At 56.3% G+C, this 25,119-nt stretch overlaps 1 protein-coding gene across 3 annotated transcripts in view; it reads right to left on the reverse strand.

The window, feature by feature from the left end:
- The window catches only part of FBLN2 (fibulin 2), a 76,294-nt gene that overhangs the window by 5,917 nt on the left and 45,258 nt on the right, over positions 1 to 25,119 (reverse strand). The window contains exons 3-14 of one of the 3 annotated variants that reach the window (XM_060110644.1): positions 17,651 to 17,762; positions 16,139 to 16,268; positions 13,718 to 13,898; positions 11,714 to 11,923; positions 11,032 to 11,145; positions 10,434 to 10,535; positions 8,366 to 8,506; positions 4,248 to 4,382; positions 2,321 to 2,458; positions 1,673 to 1,816; positions 1,434 to 1,562; positions 931 to 1,056 (exon numbers count right to left, since the gene is read on the reverse strand). In XM_060110644.1, coding sequence (XP_059966627.1) covers positions 931 to 1,056; positions 1,434 to 1,562; positions 1,673 to 1,816; positions 2,321 to 2,458; positions 4,248 to 4,382; positions 8,366 to 8,506; positions 10,434 to 10,535; positions 11,032 to 11,145; positions 11,714 to 11,923; positions 13,718 to 13,898; positions 16,139 to 16,268; positions 17,651 to 17,762 — 1,662 coding nt within the window. The remainder of the gene's footprint in view (positions 1 to 930; positions 1,057 to 1,433; positions 1,563 to 1,672; positions 1,817 to 2,320; positions 2,459 to 4,247; positions 4,383 to 8,365; positions 8,507 to 10,433; positions 10,536 to 11,031; positions 11,146 to 11,713; positions 11,924 to 13,717; positions 13,899 to 16,138; positions 16,269 to 17,650; positions 17,763 to 25,119) is intronic. The other 2 variants (XM_060110646.1, XM_060110645.1) reach the window with 2 other exon arrangements.

A 25,119-nucleotide genomic window follows, 5' to 3' on the forward strand; every position in this document is an offset into this window, starting at 1 on the left:
AGGGCTCACAGGTAGCTGTAGCCCCCGTGAGTGAAAGGGAGTGACAGGGTCTGTTTTGGGAGCCCATCCAAGTGCTGTCTGACACAGCCAGGCCTGGGGTCGCTCCCCTGTCCCTGGGCTGGTCCCGTCCCACAAGAGCCCGGCTCTTTGGCCAGGCCAGGCAATCAGAGAGAGGTGCATGGCCTTCCCAGGGGTCTCAGCAGACTCACCTCCCCAGGAGGGAAATGAGGAAAGCACCTCCAGGGGAGGTGCTGGGAAAGACGGTGCCAGCTAAATGGGGCCAGAGATCCCACATCCCCTTTACTCTTGGGACCCCTCCCCACTTCACTGAGCAGCCCGGGACCCCCGCACCCCGCCACACCAACCCCACCAGACCTGGCCCAACCACACCATGAACATAGGTGGGAACAGTGTGACGGTCCCTCACGTGTCCCCTCCATCAGCCCCAGGCGCATCCCACATGAGTGAGGACTGGGCCGCAGGTCCAGTTCACGTGCTTGGTTTAACACACAGTGTGTTTAAGTTTAGATCCACCAGCGACGTGTAAAAACCAGCAGACTTTGCATAAATATCTAGATTTCTGGGATCTGGGAAACCAAGATGGGGTCACTCGGGATGGCACTGACAGGTGCTGTGTGGCCGCCGGGCCATCCGCGTGGCCACGGGCCTACCTCTCATCTCGCTCACTCTGCCCCCTGCCTGAAGCCCAGGGCACCACAGTCATGACCAGGATCAGCACCTACCAAGGGGCAGAGAGAGGCTGGGCCGCCCCCCCTGCCTGCAGGGAGCTCCTGCCCAGGGGTGCAGACAACACAGACACCCGCCCTTGGGTCTGAGATGGCAGTGGGGGGCCCTGGCGCGACACAGCCTGCAGCTGAGGCCTGGGGCCCTGCACGGCGGGCCACGGGTCAGAGGCCGGGTCGGCCGTACCTTCGCAACGCTTGCCGTCGGCCGCCAGCACGAAGCCGGAGCTGCAGGAGCAGCGGTAGGAGCCGAGCGTGTTCTCGCACGTGTGCTGGCACAGGCGGCTGGGCGAGGTCCAGCACTCGTTCACGTCTGCGGGGCAGGCGGCAGGCACAGGGCTCAGGGAGGGCGGAGGCGGCCTGGACGCCAGCCCCCTCCACCCCCGGCGAGGAGAGGGACCCAGGAGCCCAGAAGGAACGCGGGGGAAGAGGGAGCAGGGGAAGAAGGCAGAGGAGGTGTTGGACGGAGACCAGAGGCAGACATGGAGACAGACGGCATGGCAAAGGGCAAGCAAAGAGCACGATGGGGACCGAGAGCAGAGCCTCAGCTGGACGGGACGGCAGGAAGGCAGTCCAGCCCAGAGAGCGCCGGGCACGTGGTCAGAGCAAGGCTGGCCGGGGGGAGGGCCTGGGGCAGGCGGGCACCTCTCAGGGGAGCCGGACGGGGTCCCGGCCACCAGTCCCACCTACCGACACAGGCGCGGCCGAAGGCGTCCCGCTGGAAGCCAGGCTTGCAGTCACAGCGGTAGGAGCCGGGGAGGTTATGGCATACCTGCCCCTCGCCGCAGCGGTGCACGCCCGCCTCACACTCGTTCACGTCTGCAGGGGGAGGCGAGCAGGGCACCCTGAGGCCCGGACTCTCCCCCTGCGCCAGCCGCCCCGGCCCAGGGCACCCGGGAAGCCAGAGGCTAGGGGGAGGCGGGCCTTACCCACACACTTGGTCCCGTCCTGGTTGGCATGGTAGCCACGCCCACAGATCACTGGGTTCCTCTGGCACGTGTAGGAGCCCACCGTGTTGATGCAGCTGAAGCCTGGCCGACATGGCTCAGAGAGTGACGTGCACTCATTGATGTCTGCGGAGGGGGGTGCGGGTGACAGGGAGCCTGCTGTAGCCCCTCCCGGAGCCCCAGCATCTGAGTCCAGGGCTGCACTGGGAGGTGGCCAGTCCTGGGCCCCAGACCAGCCCAGGTTGGGCTGGCAAGTCAGACTGTCCAGTCCCTGAGTCCCAGGACCCGAGGGCTTTCCCTCCCAGAACCCAAGCGCTGTTGGGTAGGTTAAAAAAAACGTGATACACCTTCATCCAGTCCAGTCCCACAGATGGGTAAACTGAGGCCACAAGAGAAGTAACTCAGCCACGATCAGACAGTTCAGGATAACAAGAGCTTCCATTTGGCACGTGCCTCGCGGGGCCCAGGCACTGACACATGCATTCACAGGGGGACACTGAGGCCAGGAGAGGGAAAGTGCAGCAAGCCAGGCCTCCCTGATCTGTAAAGCCCTCAGAGCCTATCCCCACAACCACCCCTCCTAAAGACCCCCAGGGCCAGGCAGACACAGCCCCTCCAAGCCCCACTCACCCACGCAGTTGCCCTCGGGGTCCTGCAGGAAGCCCTCCATGCAGCGCTGCCGCGCCTGGCAGTAGAAGGAGCCCTTGGTGTTATGGCACGTGGAGCCCGCCTGGCAGTTGTGTGTGCCCAGCTCACACTCGTCCACGTCTGCCACACAGACCAGGCTGGGGGTCAGGGGCTGGCGGGCTGGCAGGCCCCTGCCCGCACATCCCCACAGTGACCTTGACGGTTACAAGGGTCTTCTGCGTCACAGGGAGTGGCCCATGCCAGCAGTATCAACGTCACCCCCTCACTGAACTCTGCCGTGCTACGAGGCATTGTCCCAAGGGCTCTGAGACGTACTTATTTACTCAGTGCTTACATGTACCCAGAAGCAGGCTATGACGAGCCCCCTCCTTCACAGGGGAAACTGAGGCACAGGCAGGGTTCCATAGCTGGGGAACTGCTTCTGGGCAGCCAGGCTTGGAGCTTCCAACGATGGAACTACCAGACCTGGATGGCACTGCTGTCCCCACCTGCGGTGTGGCACCAGCAGGTCACAGGGGCCCCTCCCCGCTGTGCAGCACCCAGTTTACAAAGTGCCGGCCCCATGCTTCCCCTGTGCTTCCTGCACAGCAGGCATGTCGGGCTCTTTCCACAGACGAGGAAACCAAGGCACGAAGCAGAAAGGGGACACAGAGGGCTAGTGGCACAGCCGAGACTCCCTCGGCCTCCTGACGGCCTGACCAACCATGTGTGTCTGTGTGTTGTTCATCCATCCACCCCCTCCAGTTTCCAAGGTTTCCACCACTTTCCCACAGGAGCCCAGCCTCTAGGCAGCCCTGTGCTGGGTTCTAGAACCCCCTCCAAGGACCCCTGGGAGGCTGAGAACACAGCCCCTGCCCAGCCACTCTGGTCTAAGAAGGAGGCCCTGGGATGAGAGGGGCAGGGTGCTGGGGCGTCCAGGGAGACGGCCCCCCTCCCCACGTGTCAGGGTTCTCTAAAGGGGGGCTCACCCTGGATCTGTGTGAGCCCTGTGGGCATGCGTGGGTGTGCACAGCTGAGCGCCGAGGGGCCTGGGCTCATCTCCTGCCAGCTCATCCCACCCCTGCTCCGAGCCCAGCTCAGGGCCCGGCATGGAGTGCCTTCAGCACCTGCCTGAGCTCCCGCCGCCATTTTCCGGGCTTGCGACAATGGAGCACTGCTCTGGGTCCCACCTCCTGGGTGACTTTCTTCTATACGTTTTCAGTTAAAATAAAACGCTTCCCGTCACGGGTGAAACAAACTCCCAACTGCTCGCCGACCTGGGCCTGCCAACCCGCAGCCTCCTTCCGCCGGCAGCGTGCTCCCCCCCCCACCCCAGACGCCCTTTCTGATCTTTGTGCCAAGACCCCTCCCCTCCCTAAGGGCGTGGCACCTGCTGTTCCCTCTGCCTGGAACACCCTTCCCAGGGGCCTCTCATCCTGCAGGTCTCTGCCACAGGGGGCCGGCCTCTTTGGACCCCACCTAAAGCAACACCCAGCCCGTGCCTGTGGGCCCGCCGGCCCCCCCACCAGGAGGCCAGAGACAAGAACACGCCCCCACCGGTACCCCAGCCACCCAGAACCCTGCCAGGCCCACAAACGACGCTGGGGAAGCATCTGCTGAAACGGTTCAATGGAACCTCTCTCTCTTCTGAGGCGGCTAGAATTTTCTGCTAAAAAGGACAGAAGTGACCCTTCTGTGGAAACTGAGGCATAGGAAGGGGAATAACTGACCCAGACACACTTAACTCGGGCCCCCCCGCCCCGCCTCTGCCCCTAAACCATCATCTGTGGGGTCTTCCCACAGGCAGGAAACCCCAGGGCTGGGAGCTTGCCAGAAGGGAGAAGGCTCTGGGTGGGAGGTGGGCTGCGGGCGGATCAGAAGGCGGGGTGGGGGTGGGAGGCAGGCGGGGCCTCCAGCCAGCTAGCCTCACCTGTGCACTCGCCATCCTTGAGCATGTAGCCGGACTCACAGGTGAGAGCCTTGTGGCAGCGGAAGGAGCCCGCCGTGTTCATGCAGTGCTCGCCCCGGCTGCACGTGTGCAGGTCCGTCACGCACTCGTTGATGTCTGCGGGGAGGGTGAGGCCGTCAGAGGCTGCGGGGCGGGGCGCTCCCGGTACGGCGCCAGCCAGCCAGCCCTGCCCTCAACATGCTCACTTCCCAGAGAGCAGCACGGTCTGTGCAACCACCCATTCAACAAAGATTTATGGAGCACGTGCCATGGCCCCAGGGGTACATGGTGAACAAGACAGACAGAAAGTCTGCCATGGCGCGGGACACTCAGGGCGGGAGGACCAGCAGACAGACAAACCTAAGAGGGAGGGGGGTCCTGAGTCTTGTGGAAGAGACTGAAGGAGACCAGGAGTGGGAGGTGCAGGGGGCGGAGGCACGAAGGATCCTCAGGGCAGAGGACACTTGAGCAAAGCATTTGAGGAGGTGCCAGAATGAGCCGAGCACATATCCTAGGCAGAGGGGACAGGCTGCCAGGCAGGTTCAGGCTCTGGCCCAGAGGGGTGTGACTGGGGGGGAGAGGAGGGTGTTAGGAGATGCGGGGGAGGTGGGGACCATCAAGGGCTCCAGCAGAGGAGGTAAGTGGGCTGACTTATTGGTAACAGGGTCTCCTGGCTGAGTGCAAATACTCCAGGGGTGAGGGTATGTTAGACTAGTAGGTGATGGGGCTTAGGCTGCCACCCACGGAGGCGAGGAGAAGCAGTCGGGTTCTGGACGTGCTGTGAAGGTCAAACCGACAGGATCTATGATGGAGGCGACGAAGGAGAGAGAAAAAGAGGAGCCCATTGGTCTTGGCAAAGCTTTCTGGACGAGCAGCTCTACAGATGGGGGCCCAGCACCTGGGCTGGGGCCAGCTGGGAGGAACAGGCTCACAGGGGAAGGCTGGGAGCCCCTGACGTCACACTGGGCTTGAGGATCAAGAGGCAGCCAGAGGCCTGCCTCAGAGCTCATGGAAGGGGTCTGAGGGGAGACATTGACTTGCAAGTGGTCACTGCTGAGGTCACCCGGGGGTCAAGTACTGAAGCCTGGGATGCACGGGTGGGGAGGGGAGAAGCCAGCAAAGGAGGGAAAGAAGTAGCATCAGGGAGGGCGGAGGAGACCCAGAGAGGTGGCCAAGTCAGACGTCCCTGCAGGTGGGCAGAGGACACCCCACGTCTCCGCCACGCTCCACCCGGCAGGGGAGGTACAGCAGTCATGCGGATTCGTTCATTCACTGGACACACCTTAACGAGCACCTATTCTGTGCTAAGCCCAGGTGGCCTAGCGGTGCGTCACAGCCTCTGCCCCCAGGGAGCTGCCAGTCGGCAGGCAGGGAGAGAGGACAGGTCCGGTGGAGACGCTGGGGAGGAAAGCTGCGCAGTCCTGGGCTCAGGCCAGAGCACTGCCCGCTCTGGGTCCTGCACTGTCCGAGCTACTCTCAGGGACACTCATGTCTGAGCTGAACCTACCAGGATGACAAGGACCCGGTGGAGGGGAGGGGTACAGGGCTGTGGGGCAAGAGACTGTCCCAAACTCACAGGTGAACCAACTGGTGTACAGGCCCAGCCAAGGCTGGTTGGGTGGGGAAGAGGAGGAAGAAAAGGGAGAGTTCTGGCCCGTGGTTTCCAAGGAAGGGTTGGCTGGGCCAGACAGAGACTTCTGATTTATAAGCTGCATTAACAGAGAGAGACACATTCTCAGGAGCCCAGAAACGTCATGGCCAGAAGCCCCCCCTAGCCTGGGAGGAATCATGGTGAGAGATGACAGCAGACACCACTGATTATGTGGCTCACTTAGGGATCGGGCGGCTTACACGAACTGCCCTCGATCCCCCAGAGATACTGCTTCACAGATAAGGAACTAGGTCTCACAGAGGGGACGTGACAAGTCTCCCAGCCTGCACGGGACAACAGCAAGAACAGAACCCAGAGCGCCCAGCCCTTTCCCCACTGCTGCAGAGTGGGCCCCAGAGATGGGGCTCCCATCATCTCAAAGCCAAGCGCACCTGGAACACTGTTCCCAGGGCCCAAGATGTTCCTCAAAGGACAGGGCACAAAAGGCCAACAGCAAAGCACAGGGGATTCCCCACAGAGGTCACCTGTCTGTTAGAAGTCCTGTGGACTTGGCACCGCCCAATACTGTCCCACTTCAGCTTACATACCCCCAGTGATGGGGAGCTCACTACCTCTGCAGGCTGCCTCAGTATAACACATTTGTTGAATCACAATTACGGCATCAAACACTAGCAGGTTCTTTACATGGACTCATGTAACCGCCACAGTGCCCCTCTGAGGTAGACATTAGTCCTCTTTTCACAGGTGAGGAAACTGAGGTTCAGAGAGATCAAATGACTGGTCTCAGGTCCTACAACTAGAAAGCGGCAGAGTGAGGACCTGAACCCAGGCAGTCTGGCTGCAGAGGCCACTCTCTTAACCCGGGCACCCGTCTCCCATCTCACCAGCCAGGGTTAACAGAACATGCCTGGAGCTCACAAACGCACCGCGGAAGACTCGCCTGTGGATGAGCAAGTGACGGAAAGAAGGAGAGCTCACAGGTGAGATGAACACATAAGCGGAACACAAGGACCAAGAGGGGACGGGGGTCCGTGCCGGATGATGAGGAGGGAAAGGCTGAGAGAATGACCATAACCTTTGCTGAATGGAAGGCACCTCTGCTCTTTCATCCCAGAACCCATTTTCCAGCTGCCCGGCGACCCCTTTTAGGACAAGGTCTTCTCTCCAGGGAACCCTGCACACCTGCGTCCTGGGAGGGTGCTCACAGGGTGGACCGCCTTTTCCCAGACACACACAGACACGACCCGGATGGGAGGAGCTGCCCCGCCACTGACAAGCAGGCTCCAGAGGGCGCATGTTGGGCCGGCGGCTGGAGGCCAGGGGCACACATGTCTGCAGCGGCCACTCTGCTGCCCGGCGGCGGAGGGTGAGGAAGAGGACATGTCCAGGTTGGGCATGGTCCCCAAGCACAAGGACGACACACGGGGGTCTGGGCACGTGCAGTGCAGCTCCCACCTCCACACGTTTGTTGCAGCCGTTCCTTCCTCCCTCACGCCCCTCCCAACTCCCAAATCCCCATCGTCCTTGGAGACACGTGCACACGCCACCTTCTCCAGGGAGTGTGTCCAGACGCTGCCAGCTGGAATGGCCTCTCCCTTGGCCTCTCCTTGCGTCCCTGCCACAGCATTTCCCAGTCTGCCCCGAGCCCCTGCTATCCTGGGTCTATCTCTGTTCAGGTCCATGATGTTTCCTCCATGAAAACATCAGACCCCCAGCCGTGGGAGAACAGCAAGTCCTTGCTGCCCACAGAGCAGGCCTGGAGCCCCAGCCCTGGCCCACAAGGGCACCGAGAGGCAGGAGGGCAGGTGCATTACTGAGCACCAGCCCATCCATGCACAGGCCGGGACCTGGGTACCAGCCCTTTCCAGGCCTCCGAGCCCCAAGATTAGAGGTGAGGAAACAGGCTCAGAGAGGTGAGCACTACTGCTCAGGGTCACACAGCAAATGGACGCCTAGCTGGGGTATTTGCCTCTGAAGGGGCTCTGGCCGCATCTAAGGACAACCTCAGCAGCTGAGGTCACATGCGCACTGTGCCCCGGGCTCTGGCTACGCGATACACATGTCACAAAATCTCCACAAACGGGGAGCAGTGCCCTCAGTGCTCCCTTTTTACAGATGATAAAACGGAGGCTTGGGAGGAAGTTCAAGCCCACAGAGATACTAAGGGGTCCTGATTCGAACCCAGGCCTCCCTATCCTGCTGCCCACATGTCTCAATGACCTCATTTCAATGACCAGCCAGGTCACACCTCAGACAAAGTTCTGACTCAGGCACGTCCCTGGGGAAAGCAGCTTCCCGGTGGCGTCGGTGGAGAAGCAGGACAGGAACCAGGACACGAGGGGCATGACATGGAGCATGGGGTGGGGGGCCGTGCTGAGAGCTCACATGCAAAGGGCAGGCCCTTTAGCATGTGGCTGCGGTGTGGCGGGCTTGGCGTGGAGCACAGCAGGGAGCCGTGACGGTGGCGGCAAGCGGGGCTCTGGCTTACCCACGCACTTCCTGTGCGCGTTGAGGATAAAGCCCTCGGCACAGAGCACTGTGTGGTTGACACAGTAGAAGGATCCCAGGGTGTTCACACAGAACTGTCGCCAGCTACAATCGTGAGTGCCCAGCAGGCACTCGTCTTGGTCTAGTGACGGCCGCGGGAGGAAAAACAGAAGGGCCATTAGAGAAGCGTGGCCTCCAGTGACATGGAGCCTCCAGTGACAGATGGGGAAACTGACACCCAGACGGGCAGGGACCTGCCCAGGACCTCCCAGCCCATCAGGGGTCCCTCTGGGCTTTGGGCCCAAGTCCGAGTTTGTCCAACTGAAAGATGTCAGAGCAGGAGCCCTAGCAGAGACAGGTGGTGAAGTGAAGCTCAGAGAGGGTAGACAGCCTGTCTGGGGTCACACAGTGGACGGGACCAGAGGCCATCTCCCACCCATGCTCTGGAGACCCTCCACATCCACAGGCAGCCACGGGAGCCACACAATGGCAGGAGTTGCAAACCTAAGTGCTTAGGGGGCCAGGCTGGAGGCATAAACAGGAGAAGGGCCAAGGGGGCTCTAGGGCACTGCGGAGCCTGTGCTCTGTCCAAAGGGAGACCAAGGCTGTGGGGTCCTTGTGGACAGATGTTACAAAGTTTCAAGAAAAACCTGAAATTTGGACATTTAAAAAAAATTCTTGAGCTGTCACTGTTGGTAACTTCTTTATTTTAAACAGATGATAAAACATCACCTGCTTAAATATCATCTGCACGACTCCCGTGTGGGGCAGGCTACACCCACAGAACGGCCTCTGCATCCTCTGGCCTGGACCCCACAGCCTCTACCACTGGGGGCGCTGCAGAGAGAAAGGGAGGCCTGGAGGGATAGGGACACAGGCCCATGGCCTGAAGGAGTCCCAACCCAGAAAAGACAGTCCTCATGTCTTCAGGGCCCTGGGAGATGAGGAGCAAAGCCAGATCTGCCCCCACCATCTGAGAGAAAGGCCTGTCAGTCACCACCATGCTGTGTGCTCTGGGCAAGTGTCCTGTCCCCTCTGGGCATGAGGGTGGTTTTCACCCACACCAGAACAGTCCTGGGCGATCGGCTAGAGGTGGGTTTCGGCTTCTGACATGGATGTGGGTCTCTTACCAGGCAGACTTAACCCTGTTACCCATGGACCCAAACTAGGTTCATGCCTCCTGAACTTGAACCTGAACTAAAGCATCTCCTAGACCATCTGCACGCTGTCTGCCTGCCCTGCCTCCACACACGAGGAGGTGCTCAAGGTGTCATTCACTGTGGGAACCACCCCAGCAGGTGTCGGATCCGATGCCCCCCAATTCACAGGGGGAGGTCCCAGCCCGCAGAGACCCCATCGGGACAAGACCCAGACTGAGCGGGTTCGTAAGTAAGGGAGGTCCGTGCTTTTAAACCCTCTTCGGCCCTTCTGTGAAGGCAGAGTCACCAACATCCACCGTCCCTCCTTGATTTCAGAACTGAGAATGTGCCCTCCGGCTGGGGCTGCCGCTCCCCAGCCTTGTTCCCCACGGAGGCCAGCGGCGCGATGTCCTGCCGCAGGACAATAGGGCAGGCACTGCCCTCTGTCGGCTCCACCCGTGGCTGGAACGGGGGCAAGGCGGTCACACACCAAGTCAGGCCACTCAGATGGGGTGACCCTCGAGGACAGAGCTAGTCAAAGAGTGTGACCCGGGGAGTCTCGGGCCTCCCCCACTCCACGACCTACTAGGTCAGACCCCTGGGGCCATGTGGACTTCTCAGGATCCTGTGGTCCCAGGTCCCCAGGTGACCCTGTGGCACACTGAAGTTTGCGGAGGCCTGCTCCAGGGAGTGGCGGGGCCGCGGCCAGCCCGTGTGCCCACCTGGGCTGCATGCACACCTGGCACGTGATGTGGGCGGACGTGGCTGTTTCAGCTGCTCAGTTTGCAGCTCGTCGTCATGGCAGCCACACCTGCTCCCCGCTCACCAGCACAGCAAGGTTTGGCCCTGAAACACCTCCCCCGCTCCGGGCCCAATCAGGTGTGCGGGGCCCACTCAGGTGTGCGGGGCCCACGGCGGGGGGGGACTCACCTTCACAAGACACGCCGTCCGCCATGATGGCATAGCCGGGGAAGCAGGAGCACATGGCGGTGTCCCCGACCACTCTGCACACCTGTTTGCAGGGCCCGTTGTCTGCGAGGAAACCGCAGGGAGGTCAGAGACCACGCGGCTCCGGCCTACAGGGCACCCCACTCCTGCCCCTTTCACGAGGTCACCCCTTCAACCCGCTCACACGCCGGCTGGTGTCTGGGACCTCCCCCAACACACCCCTCCCTCAAGTAACAGGGATGGGGGTGAGGAGGAGGCAGGAGGACGGAGGGGAGGAGAGGAACGGCGCAGAGAACGCCCCGCACGTATCTGAACGCAGGCTCCGTGATGCCTGGGCGAGCAAGGATTGTACTCTCTCAGTTTTACAGAAAGCGAGGCTGAAAGCGGCTGATGGGCCATCCTGGGGTCACCCACGCGTGCCCCAGGCTGCGCCCCCCATTCTCACCTCTCTCAGCTCCTCACCCAACCTCCGATGGCGAGGCCAACCGACCCCCCGAGCCGGAGCAGCAGCACGCCCTGGTGGGGCCACCCCGCACACGCCCAGCCCCGAGGGCTCCCCGCCTGCCCATGGCCAGCTTACCTTTGCAGGTGTTGGGCTGCGGCACGGGCAGCGCGATGGTGTTGGGGGCCACCTGGGAGGATTCGGGCCTCAGCGCGGACTCCTCGGCGGCCTCCGGCTTGCGGCGGTCACCGTCTGTCACGGACAGAGCAGACAGGACGGGGGTCTCGCGTCTTCAGGCAGCCTCGGGCCCTAACAGGCGCCATGCCGGGCTCTCGAGGTCGGGGGGCAGCTCATTTTACCCACCCCCATCCACCCCACGGGAGAGGAAACTCAGGCCAGATCCGTCTCACAGCTAATTGGGGCAGGGAGGGTGGAAGAGGACCAGTCTGTGGACTCAAATGAATCTACCCCTGGAAGCTGGCAGGGAGAGAGTCCTCCCAGACCAGGTGCCGGAGCCTGACCACCGCGGGCCCGGTACTGGGGATGCAGCTGGGTAGGCAGGGGCCTCCGTGGCCCAGGTCCTGGCCCTGCACTTGAATCCACGGTGGGCCGCTGGGGCTGTCCTGCAGATGGAGCCCCAGGAGGGAGCCCGTCTGCCTGTTCTCACAAACCCATTGCTGGGGACCCTCGGCGCTGGCGGGTTCCACAGTGTGGGGTGGCGGGAGGCGAAGTCCCCCACGATCCCCACCCGAGGAACACCACGCTCTGCGGGCAAGATCAGCCCTGCCCCAGCTCCTGCCCCGACCATCCGGGCCCTCACCTGGGCGGCAGGTACGGCCATCGTCCTGCAGCGAGAAGCCAGGAAAGCAGGCACAGTGGTAGGAGCCCACGGTGTTGATGCACAGGTGTTGGCACAGCTCCCCCGGGAGGAGCAGGCACTCATCCTGGTCGTCACCGGGCAGGCTGTTGGGCAGCTCAGTCTCCGTGCCCAGTGACAGGGCCTCCCGGCTCGTCAACTCTGCCTCTGAAACTGGGGCAGGGGTCCATGCTCATGATGAGACCCAGGCTGGCGCCAGCCTGAATGGAGGGGTGGGTGGATGGGTGGATGGATGAAGGATAAACGGGTGGATGGATGGGTAAGTGAATGGGTGGGTAGATGGAAGGAAGAATGGATGGATGGATGGATGGATGGATGGATGGATGGAGGGGTGGGTGGATGGATGGGTGGGTGGGTGGATGGATGGATGGATGGATGGGTGGATGGATGGATGGATGATGGATGGATGGATGGATGAATGGAGGGGTGGGTGGATGGATGGGTAGATGGGTAAGTGGATGGGTGGGTAGATGGAAGGAAGAATAGATGGATAGATAGATGGATGGATGGATGGATGGATGGGTGGATGGATGGATGGATGATGGATGGATGGATGGATGGATGGAGGGGTGGGTGGATGGATGGGTAGATGGGTAAGTGGATGGGTGGGTAGATGGAAGGAAGAATAGATGGATAGATAGATGGATGGATGGATGGATGGATGGAGGGGTGGACGGATGGGTGGATGGATGGGTGAGTGGATGGGTGGGTAGATGGAAGGAAGAATAGATGGATGGATGGATGGATGGAGGGGTGGATGGATGGAAGGGTGGGTGGATGGGTGGGTGGATGGATGGATGGGTAAGTGGATGGGTGGGTAGATGGAAGGAAGAATGGATGGATGGATGGATGATGGATGGATGGATGGATGGATGGAGGGGTGGGTGGATGGAGGGGTGGGTGGATGGATGGATGGATGATGGATGGATGGATGGATGGATGGAGGGGTGGGTGGATGGATGGGTGGATGGGTAAGTGGATGGGTGGGTAGATGGAAGGAAGAATAGATGGATGGATGGATGGAGGGGTGGGTGGATGGAGGGGTGGGTGGATGGATGGATGGATGGAGGGGTGAGTGGATGGATGGATGGAGGGGTGAGTGGATGGATGGATGGATGGAGGGGTGGGTGGGTGGATGGATGGATGGATGGATGGATGGATGGATGGATGGAAGGGTGGGTGGATGGGTGGGTGGATGGATGGGTAAGTGGATGGGTGGGTAGATGGAAGGAAGAATAGATGGATGGATGGATGGATGGATGGATGGATGGATGGATGGAGGGGTGAGTGGATGGGTGGATGGATGGGTGGATGGGTGGATGGATGGATGGATGATGGATGGATGGATGGATGGATGGATGGATGGAGGGGTGGGTGGATGGATGGTGAATGGATGGAGGTGGATAGAGAGGTGGGTGGACGGAGGGGTGGATAGAGGGACGTGCATGGGTGGATGGATGGATGGGACGGAGGGGTGGGGGGTGGATGGAGGGGTGGGTGTGGGTGGTGGATGTAGGGGTGGACGGATGTGTGAATAGATGGATGAGAGGATGGGGGAATGAGTGGTGCAGTGATGGACCAGAGGATGGGAGGGTGATAGGTGAAATGGATAGGTGGATGGGGAGGAAGAAGTATGGATGTGTAGGTGAACAAAGAAACAGGAGGGAGGGTGGGTGGAGAGTGGAGGGAGATGGGTGGCACTAGCTGGGCAGAGCGGATGATAAGTAGAAAACTGAATGAGATCAGCATCTCGAAAATAACAGGAGTCCATCATCGGAGGCCACAGAAGAACTCTGTCCAGAGCAGAACTTGTGCCTTGAACCACAGACGAAGGTGACCAACGTCCCCACAGAAGGCCAGAGGACACCCAGCCTCGCCTAGAAGCCCCAGCAGCTCTCCCCCATCGCCCAGCTAGCCCAAATGCCTGGCCTGGGGAGCAGCACCCACCTCTCCGTGGTACAGCCTCAGGCTCCGGAGGCCGGCGGACCTCAGGCACGATGAGGGGGTCTTCGCCCTCACAGCAGGAGAGCATGACGTGGTTGCAGGGGTAGCCGAGGTTGGGGTTGGACTCACACAACTGGCTCTCGGCCCGCACGCGGAGCCCCAGGCCACAGCAGTCACAGCATTGCTGGAGAGAGACGTGCCGTCACTGCCCAGCCCGGCCGCTCAGGGCCTTCCGCATGGCCTGTGAGCCTGTGGGACTCACTCTGGACCCCCAGGCTCTGGGGAGGGGCTGATAAATGGGAGCGAATTCACCCTCGTCTCCACATTGTGCCCGGGATGCGCTCTCCGGGTGCAAAGGTGTCATCTGTCCCCATTTCCCATGTCTGGCTCAGCTAGTGCAAGTTTTTTGCAATAATTCATAAATGGCCTCTTATGAAAAGAACTACAAGTTAACCCACAGCCACACCAATTAACTGCTCCCATATTTACCAGCAGACTGCAAATCTATTCAGGCTACCTAAAAGGCAGCACTTCCCTTAAAGTTACAGATAAGAGATACTGGGTGAAGCTTTCAGGAGAGCTTTTAACTGGGGCTGACTCAACTTGAAAGTACATCTTTTTTGCTCTCCCCTTTCCTCCTTTTTGAAACAGATGTGATGGCTGGAGCTCTAGCAGCTATTTTGGGTCATGAGGTGACCTTAAAGATGGAAACTACAAGCTAAAGATGATCGAGCAGAAATATAGAAGCCTGGGTACCTGAAGATATTACATAGATTCACCCCTGTCCCAGAGTGCATGCCTCCAAAAATAAAGTCTTTGATTCGTTTAAACTACTGTGGTAGACTGATAACAATAACAGCCCCAGGTGTTCACTCTTCACCGTGTCCTCTGTCTTTGCAGTCTGATAGTACAGTTCCTCCTGTCGAAAGAGAGGGTGCATTTCCCAACCTCTTGATTGTGCCTCATGACTTGCTTCAGCCAACAGGAGGAGACAGAAGTGATAGTGTGCCTCTTCTGAGCCCAGGCCTCAAAAGGCCTTGCACACATCTATTCCCCATGTTGGAACCCTGCTCAGCGACTACCTAAACAAGCCCAGGCTAGTCTGCTGGAGGTTGAGACCACACGGAACAGGGAAGTGTCATCCCAGCTACAGCCATCCTAGATCTAGTGCCAGCAGAACCATTAGCTAGTGGCAGCCAAGGTCAGCTGGGCATGGCCCAGGTCAGCACAACTACCCTGACTCATGACCTGAGCCGGTCATCAGCCACTAGGTTTGGGATGGTCTGTTACACAGCAGTAGCTCACTGATACTCCAGACTGCATCTCCCAATGGTGAATATATCCACTTAGTGAACATATCCATATACTTGGTAAACAGTTTGCATTACCTCTGATCCTCACAACCAGCCCGAAAGACATGAACTATTATCCCCATTTTATAGATGGAGAAGCTGAGGATGAGGAAAAAGGACTGGTCCAGGGTCAAATATATAAACACAAATGGAATTCTAAACTCGCCGGTCACCAAGGTCCTTTCGCTAATATCAGTTGTTTTTAGGAAAAACTGACCCCAATGAGACAAAATTCGATGTCAAAATCCTCTGCCAAATGGTGCCCTCCTCCAGAGGCCCCTCAACCGTCATCCAGGATTGTGGTTTCTTCAACTCTGTCCCTTTCTCTCCCCCAAACACAACATCCTTCTGTGATACTTCCTGAAACTGTTCCAAGCTTGCCCTCATCCTCTACAGCACAGACAGCCAGCTGTTAGCCCCCAAAGTCCGTTTTCCCTCCTTCCAGATGTGCAGTGGGCACACGACCTCTCCAGAATAAGGACTAAATTTCCCAGCCTTCCTTGCAGCTAGGCAGCCACCAGACTAAGTTCTAGCCAATGTGAGGTAAGCGGACGTACTGCCTGTCCTCTAGAGAGGGGCTTTCTTACACCCACATTCACAGCAGCAATATTCACAGCAGCCAAGAGGAACAATCAACCCACGTGCCCATTGATAGACGAGGGATAAACAAAATGTGGTCTCTCTATACACAGACTATTACTCAGCCTCACAAGGAATGCAGTTCTGCCACAAGCAACAACATGGATGAACCTGGGGGACATTACACTCGGTTGAAATGCCAGTTACAAAAAGACCAAAGAAAAAGAAAGCCCCGTGAGGGAAGGGATTTTTGTGTTATTCATTTCTGCATTCTTAATGCCTAAAACAGGGCCACCACAGACTGGTGTTCAAACAGTACTTCCCGAATGAATTGGTCCATATGGTAACTGGTGATGTTTTCTACGCAGATGCAGAGCTCCCCTGCCCCCAGGCGTGAGCATCCTCCCCTCAGAGGAGCCCCACAGGGCGGCCCACCCCCTCGGCCCTCAAGGACCTTCAGGCTCAGGCCATAAGCGCCCCAGGGCAGGCTTGCCTTATACAGGGAGACACCGCAGGTGTCCTTGTCCTCATCCCCGCATGCCTCGCCCTCCTTGGCCCCCATGACGCCGGCCATGCAGCTCTTCTCCTTCAAGTAGGACACACAGCAGTGCTTCTGGGCCGTCCTGCAACAGAGGTGCGCCTCAGCCCCACCAAGCGCCCCATCCTCCCAGGGACCCCGCCAGGAGGGACCGCAGGCCCCGTTTCACAGAGGAGGCTGCAGCTCAGGGAAGAGAAGCCCCCGCCACGGTCCACCGCAGGTGGGTCCCCTGCTGGCGCCAGGGCATCGGCAAGGCCAGCACATCCTCACCAAGTGACGTGGGTTTTGTTCTCAGCTTAGCTAAGACGACAGGCCTGGGTCCCACTGGGCTCTGTGTCCCTGACCAGATGAGGGAGGGGGTCAGTACTCCAAGCCCCCCGACAGGGCTGAGAAGGAAAGGGAGACCCCATCTCAGGAAGAGCTGGGCGGTCGGCCTGGGACCGCCAGGGTCCCTGGTCATGCCTCCAATAACTGTAGGGCTGCCCCGGGCAGAGACAGCTGATGGGCCAGCACACAAAACAGGGAGACGAAAAGGTGGGCTTCAGTCTCACTTGAGGAAGGGGTTCAGCCTCACTTGAGGAAGGGCGTGTCCCAGCAAGGGCCATCCGGTGATGGAACTGGCTGACTATGAAGTAGTGAGTGTCCCGTCACAAGACGGATACAAGCACACACTAGTTCAAGCCTCCTGAATGCTGCATGCTCTAACTCCTAGGCAGCCCAAACTGGTGGGATGACCAAAGTGAAAGGAAAGGGACAAGGCTAGAATTTAAATGTTTCTAACAGAGGCATTGTGGGCTGGACAATAGGAAACATGGAGTCTAATCCTGGCCAAGCCCCCAACGAGCTGTGTGGCTTTGGGTGAATCACATCACCTCTCTGAACCTTTCTTCCTTATCTGGAAAGAGGAGTAGGCTGGACAAGATGGCATCCCTGGAATAAAGAAGGGGTAAATGGCTGAGCAGGATGTCACCCGGGCCTGGCACAGGGAGGGCGTGGGTATAACTGCTTCCTTTGCTGAGAACACTTGTCAGAAGAAGCAGTCAGCGCACACAGCAGAGCATGGGGAGCAGCCAGCCTTCCTGAGACCCCAGGGTAGCAAAGTGGGGAAAGAAAGAGGGCTGACGGCCCCGGCTCAAGGCTGAGGTAGGAAATTCGAGTGGGCTGAGCACCGCCCAGCAGCAACAAGCACCTGGTAAGAGAAGCACCTGGCCGTCCCCAGGTGACAGCGGTCCCAACGTGTGCTCTTCCGACCGTGCTCACCAGGCCGGCGACAAGTCTGCACGGTTAGTTCACTCTTGGGGCCAGTCTCGGGCTCCCCACACCCGGAGAGAGCCCGGCCAGCCAGCCAGGCAGCCACATCCAGCCACCTGCGGGCACCTGGACGCAGGTGGAGTGGTGCTCACCTGGCAGTGCGGGGCCCGGGGTGGGGAGGAGGACACAGGGACGTGGAGCCGGCGCCCACCCTACCTGCACACATCGCTCTCAGCACCGCTCTCGGGGATGTCCAGGCACTCGTCGTTGTCAATGGCCCACTGCTGCCCGGCCGCACAGCACGTCTCTATCAGATCCTTCGTGGACACTGTGGGTGGTAACACAGGCAGAGTCACCAGCTGGAGGAGGTGCACAGTTCCCAGGTGTCTAGTCCCAGCGGGTGTAGTAGATGCTGCTAGTGCTGGGCCAGATCCCCATGCATTACTGGACTGGGAGCTCACTCACCCACTGCCTGCGCCTGTTGCCACCAGCAGCTCACAAGCACAGCCTTCTCTGCAGAGCTGCCGGGGAGGGTAAGTCCACCCAGGGGGAGAGGGCTGGGAGGAGGATGGCCAATCACTGAGTAGTGGGGCTTCAAGGGCCAAGCCCGTCGCAGAGGGGACAGCCCTGTGTGGCCACTCCCACTCCAGAGCTCTCCGTGGGACCAGGAGCATCACCAGCTCCTTCCCTGCCCCCCTCCCTGGGCAGTTTCTCCAAATGAACCACGTGTACAAGAACCGCCAACTCAGGCTCTGCTTCCAAGGGACCAGATAAGACACCAAGACAGGACAAGACATAAGAAATAGCAACAGCATCGAGGAAAGCTCCTGGAGAGGAGGGCAGGAGTCGGGGGTTGGGAGAATGTCTTAAAACTCAAAGGCACAGACCATAGGCTAAAAAATGGATGAATTTTCCTACCTCAAAATTAAAATTCTCTGTATAACAAAGAACTCTGTGGAGAAATATAACAGACTGCTGACAGGTTAAGAGATGTTTTTGGAATGTTCTAAAACTGACAAAGAACTGCTACTGAGAAATACAGTAACCTCCTGAAAACTAACATGAAAAAAACCAACCCCAAAGTAAAATACCTATGAAACTGGAAAAATGAGAGTGATAAATGCCAGGCACAGGTGCGAACCCTCGTGCCCTGGGGTGTGGGAGTGGTGACTGGAGCAGCCAGTCTGGAGGGAGACCCAGCACCTCTTACACAATTAAACACAGGCATCATCCAGGACCCGGCGGTTCTGCTCCTGGGTGTGTATTGCAGGGAAGTTGTTACCTGGACCCGTAGGTAACCAGTACAGGGATGCTGACTTCAGTGTGATTTATGGAAGTGGGTTGGAGGGAGCCTGGATGTCCATCACTGGAGGAGTATGAATAGAACACGGGGACGTCCTCCACGGAGGACTCCACAGATGTCAGAAATGGCAGACAAGAAGTATACACAACATCATGAACCTGGACACGTGTACACACAGCAACACAGAGCAGCAAAGGACAGAGCGCTGAGGGGAAACAGGAAATAACCACGTGAGATCCATTACATGAACTGAAAAGACTGCATGCAAAATTACAATACACATCTACATAAACACATAAAAGCAAAAAAAAAAAGAAACCCACACAGATTGAAGAGAATGGTTGCCTAGGGTAGGTGGAGGGAGAAATGGCAATGGGGAAAGGGGATAAAAGGGAATAAATACATCAATGAAAAAAAAGAGGGCCTCCCTGGTGGCGCAGTGGTTGAGAGTCCGCCTGCTGATGCAGGGGACATGGGTTCATGCCCCGGTCCGGGAAGATCCCACATGCCGCAGAGCGGCTGGGCTCATGAGCCACGGCCGCTGAGCCTGCGCGTCCAGGCCTGTGCTCCGCAACGGGAGAGGCCACAACAGTGAGAGGCCCACGTACCAGAAAAAAAAAAAAAAGAGAGAGAGAGAGAGTCTTGCTAAGATGATAAGGAACCAGGAAATAAGGAATGCAATTAATGCAGCCATTTGCCTCCGAGGTCTGAAAATAAACGACATTCGAAGATGAAGCCCATCTCGGACACCTACATATGTGCTGAGGAGCACGAGGGTGTCACAGAATAACTATGAACCTGGGTCCACACCTTAGTACTACCATGTATAGCCATTTCTCCTCCCTAGAGACTCAGTGTCCTGCTCTGTTATGAGGACCTACAGGTGCACAGCTGCTGAAGCCTACAAGGATCTCTAAATGTCCTTGAGCAGTTCACATAAGCTGGCAGGGCTGAGGAAGAAATGCACCAAGAAATGTCAGCAGCCTGCAAGATTCTAGGAACAGAAAGAGCTCACTAAGAATCATCCTCTTCACTGGCTTAGTGGACGTTTCAAGTCATTGAGCTCTTCTGAGTTTCAATTTTCCTTCTGAAAACCGGGGAAATAAGCTTCAGTATCAACCTGAGGGCTGTTCTGAGGCACCAGGAAGAAAAAAATAAATTCTTGATAACCAGTGTCTACCTGAAACAAGTAGCAACATCACACCCAGTGGTGAAACATTAGACACACACCACACTGAAGTCAGAAATATGACGAAAGTACCTACTGATACTACTGTTTAACAGTGTCCTAGAGATGCTAGCAGATGCAACAAAGCAAGAAAAAAAGCAGCAGCAGGAGTATTAGAAAAGAAGAGACGACAGTCATCATTTGCAGATGTTACGAGTTCATCTTTCTAGAAAATCCAAAGGAATCAATATTAACACCATACTTAAATGAATACTAATTTATTATTATTATTATCATATGGTGGCCAAAAACAAAATCAACATACACAAATTAGCGCTGTCCTATACACCAGCAACAATTAAATAGAAAAGGTAAGACAAAAAAAATCCCACTGAAAAAAGAAATAAACCTGGAAATCAATCTATGTAAACACACTAAATCTACATGAAGAAAAAAAACTGTCTCACAGATATATAACAGTTTACTTTGTTAGAAATATATACCACGTGTCTAGATGGGAAGATTCAATACCGTAAAGATGTCAATTTTCCTTTATTTAACCTACAACTTAGGTGGACTCTCAGAGTCCCAAAATAATTTGTCATGAAATTTGTCAAGTTGATTCTAAAATTCATCCCAACTAGGAAATGTCTAAAAATACCTGAGAAAATTTCCAAAAAGAAAAGAAGAGAGCATACTTTAAAGTTTTAATAATTAAAAAGATAAGGAAATCAACGGAACAGAATAAAATTCAGAAGCAGGATGATGTGCATATGGGAATTTAGTATATGATAAAAGTGGCATTCACACTCAATGGGGAAAGGATTGACTATCTGATGTTGGGCTCTACCACACATCACACACAAAAATAAATTCCAAATCTATAAAGTCAATATTAGAAGAAAACCAAGGAAAATAATTTTAGGATAAAGAGAGACTTCTTCAGAAATAAAATCCACCAGAGAATGATGTTGTACTCTTGTCTCACACCATATACAAATATCAACTCAAAATGAATTACTGAAACCATACAACTCCTAGAAGAAATCATAGGGGGAAAGATCCTTAACGCTAGTCTTCACAACAAATTTTTGGTCATGACACCAAAAACACAAGCAATGAAAGCAAAAATCAACAGGTGGGACTACATCAAACTTAAAAGCTTCTATACAGCAAAAGAAACAAATTAAACGACAATTTACGGAATGGGAGAAAATATTTTCAAACCATGTATCTGATAACGAGGTTGACATACAAAATATATAAGGAACTCATAAAACTCAATAGCAAAAAACAAACAAACAAACAAAAATATATATATATATTAAAAAATGGGCAAAGGACCAAAAGAGACTTTTTTCCAAAGACATAAATGGCCAATAGTTATGTGAAAAGGTGCTCAACATCACTAATCATCAGAGAAATGTAAATCAAAACCACAAAGAGATATCACCTCACACCTGTCAGAATGGCTACTATCAAAAAGACGAGAGATAGTAAGCATTGGTGAAGATGTAGAAAAAAGGGAACCCTTGTGCACTGTTGATGGGAATGTAAATTGGTGCAGCCACTATAGAAAACATTATGGAGCTCCTCAAAAAAATTAAAACTAGGACTATCATACGATCCAGCAATCCCACTTCTGGGTATTTATCTGAAGAAAATAAAAATACTATCTTAAAAAGATATCTGCATCCCCATGTTCATCAAATTATTCACAATAGCCAATAGCCAAGACATGGAAACAACCTAAGTATCCATCAATGGATGAACGGATAAGGAAAGTGTGGTGTGTACACACACACACACACACACAATGGAATATTATTCAGCCATAAAAAGGAAGGAAATCTTGGCTTTTGCAACAACATGGATGGACCTTGAGGTCATTATGCTAAGTGAAATAACTCAGACAGAGAAAGACAAATTCTGTAATACCACTTATATGTGAAATCTAAAAAAGCCAACCAAACTCATAGAAACAGAGTAGAATGTCTGCCAAGAACTGGGGGAGAGCAGGTTGGAGGAATGGACAGATGTTGGTCAAAGGGCACACACTTTCAGTTACAAGACGAGTAAGTTCCGGGACCTAATGCACCGCACAGTGTTTATAGCTAACAACTTGAGAGTTCCAGTGAGAGTAGGTCTTAAATGCTCTCACCACAAACAAGAGAATATGGTAACTGTGTGGGGTGACAGGTGTGGGAACTAACTTTATTGTAATAATCATTTCACTACACGTGTGTATATCAAAGCATCACATTGTACATCTTAAACTTACACAATACTATAGGTCAATTACATCTCAATAAAGCTGGGGGAAAAAAAGAAATAAAATCCACAAGCAAAAAGGAAAACCTTAATACAACCGACTGGATAAAAGTCTAAAATGCCTGTATGGCAAAAGACAGCCCCAGTCTGATCACATCACTCCCTTTCCAGTCTCCACACAGCATTTATCACTATGTGATACCCTCGTGTTTATTTATGAGCTTACTTTTTCATTTGTCTGTTTCTTCCCCTACAATGTCAGAGTTGCGACTTGAGTCTCTGGGCCCCTGAGAGTGACGCCACCATTCCACGCTGAATCCTCTCTCATCACGCTCCGTGCACGTGGGGGTCTCACCTTGTTTGAATACCTGTGGTGGTGGGGATCTCGCTCCACCCAGGCAGCTTGTCCCTTTCCGCACAGCTCAGCTCAGAACATCCTTTCTTGTACTGGACTGAACTTTTTCTCCCTAAGCCTTCTCCAAGATTGCCTTACAGAGATTAGGAGATTCCGACAGAGCCCTGGGTCTCAGCTAGATGACACGAGATGGGTGCCCTATCAGGGGAACAGGAACGGCTGGAATGCACTGGTGCTCACCACCAGCCGGGCGTGAGGCCAGGCACTTTCACCCCCACCGGTATTATGGTGAGTACCTGTGCTACGCTCTCTCTAGATCAGGCGGGGAGTTAGAAGTCCCAAGCCTTAATTTCTCCTCTCCGGCCTCAGCTTCCTGGCTGTGCACGGGTAGCTTGACGCAGCCGATCCTGGAAGCCCTCTCTGAGAATCTAAGCGCCAGCCTGAGGAGGCTCTACTTCCCTGTGGACTGAATGGGGCTCCCTTCCTGCCCCTCCCAAGCAGGTTTCAGCCTGCGCTTGGCAGCCTGCCCTCCATTCTCTCCTGGCCTTTCCCACCCTGGCTTCCCCTCTTTCCAGACAAAGGAACTCAGGGGTGTGACCCCTTATGCTGGGGAGGCCACCCACGTGGAGCGGGAGGGGGAATCAGCACAGGGGCCAAGCGCGGCGCTGCCCAGTACCGTCCAAGGCGTGCGAGAGGGGGCCGGGCAAAGCCCACGAGATGTGTACCCCTGCTGCTTGTTCAGAGGCCACCCCTAGGCCCCCTCCCTGACCACCCCCTCCGAGGCCCTAGCCTGTCTCTCCCTAACCCCTCAGAGTTTGAGCCCCAGGGCCTCTTCTCCCCGGCCACGCCCCAGCCTGGCTGACCTCACCTGGGCGCCCTCCTTCATGTCCGTCTCCTGCAAACACACAGCTGGCTAAGCGACCACCAGCGGGCATCCCCGGCAATCCCACGGCCAGAATCTGTTCAGCAGCCAATTTTCCCCGGACCATCTCTACCCTGGTCTTCCCTGTGCCAACCTCAGGACCCTCCTGGGCCCGTTCCTTCCTCCTCACCTCCCTCCTCCCATCTGTCCCCCGCAGGGCCACCTCCAAAGTCACCCCTGTCACCACCTCGCCCCTCACTCTGCCACCATCTCTTGGGCCCGAGGGGTACCCTGCTCCCCTGTGTCCTCCTCTGGTCCATCTTCCAGATGGCGTCAGAATGACCATTCACAAGTATGAATCAGACTGTGTCTCTCCACGGCCTACAGCCCCCCAGAGTCCCCCCTTTCTTTACCAAGACCTACCTGGTAGGGCCCTGCGACCCCCCCACCGCGTCTCCTTTCCCACTCACTCTCTCCACTTGAACCCCTCAGGCTCTTCCTACCCCAGGGCCTTTGCACGCACTGTACTTTCTGCCTGGAATCCTCTGCCCTTTCCCTGAGCCCTGCCCGACCCCCACTCTCTACAGGGCTGTCCTTGTTTGGGACTCTCATCTCCTCAGGCAGGATCTCCCTGACTTTTGAATCTAAACTAACCTGCACCCCAACCCTCATTGCAGCACCCTACTTAGTTTTGCTCATAACACCCTGGCCTTCGTCACCTCAGAGTCATCTTGGGGAGCCCTGTGGTCCACGGACCCCACTGGAAGGCCACTGCCCTGCAGGATAAAGCACCCCTGCCTGGAGCGACAATCGGGGCCCTCATAGCACAGCCCAGACTCACGTCTCAGCTCTTATTCCACCAGCTAGCAGGCTTCTCTGTGCCACCGTATCTTTACATATGCCGCGCCAAGCTGGGAACGTCCTTCCTCTACCCTGCCCAACTACCCAGCCTTAACAAGCCAGTCTGCACACCACTCCCTGCCTCTCCATCCTCTGTGGTCCCGCCAGCATCCACCTCCGTCCCGGGCAGAACAAACAGCCCCTCCTCCAGCCTCATTCACAGCAGCACTTGGTACATACACAACGTCACTGCCAGGGACATGCCAGCCGCAGACAGCAAAGGGAGAGGGTATCAGGGGCCAAGAACGGTCGCAGTCATTTCAGGGTCCCCAGTGCCCGGCACAGACCTAGTACTTGATAAAACCTGGGGCTGGGTGGAGCACCCCAGGCCCGTGGTGTATACCATCTCACGCAAAGCTCACACTGACAACGTGAAATAGGACAATTACCTTGATCTCCCAGATGTATAAATAGCGATCTAAGGGTTTAAGACACACAGCCAATGGCACAGACTTAGGAAAAGGAGGGAGAAGAACTTTACACTCACACACATCACCTCCACATAGCAGTTTCTACCGAGTCTCAGAAGTGAGCCTGGGCGTGTCTGACCCATCACCGTGAGCGCTGGTGTTCAGCCAGGGCACTCCTCCCTGCCTGGGGGACGTAGCCAAGTCACTCATCCTCAAGCCTCTGTGCCCTTGCCGGTGAAATGGGCAAATCACCCCTCCCGCCCGCATTTCACAAAGTGGGGAGGGGAGAAGCCAGTGTCCGGCAAAGGACAGGAGCTCAGTAGGCAGTACCTCCCCACCCCTGGCACACAGAAGGCGTTTGGTGACTACTCTTCAGTTAATTAATGAATTCCAGAGGACCAGGCTGATAAAAGGAT

This window comes from Mesoplodon densirostris, chromosome 10 (assembly GCF_025265405.1).
Source record: "Mesoplodon densirostris isolate mMesDen1 chromosome 10, mMesDen1 primary haplotype, whole genome shotgun sequence".
NCBI lineage: Eukaryota > Metazoa > Chordata > Mammalia > Artiodactyla > Ziphiidae > Mesoplodon > Mesoplodon densirostris.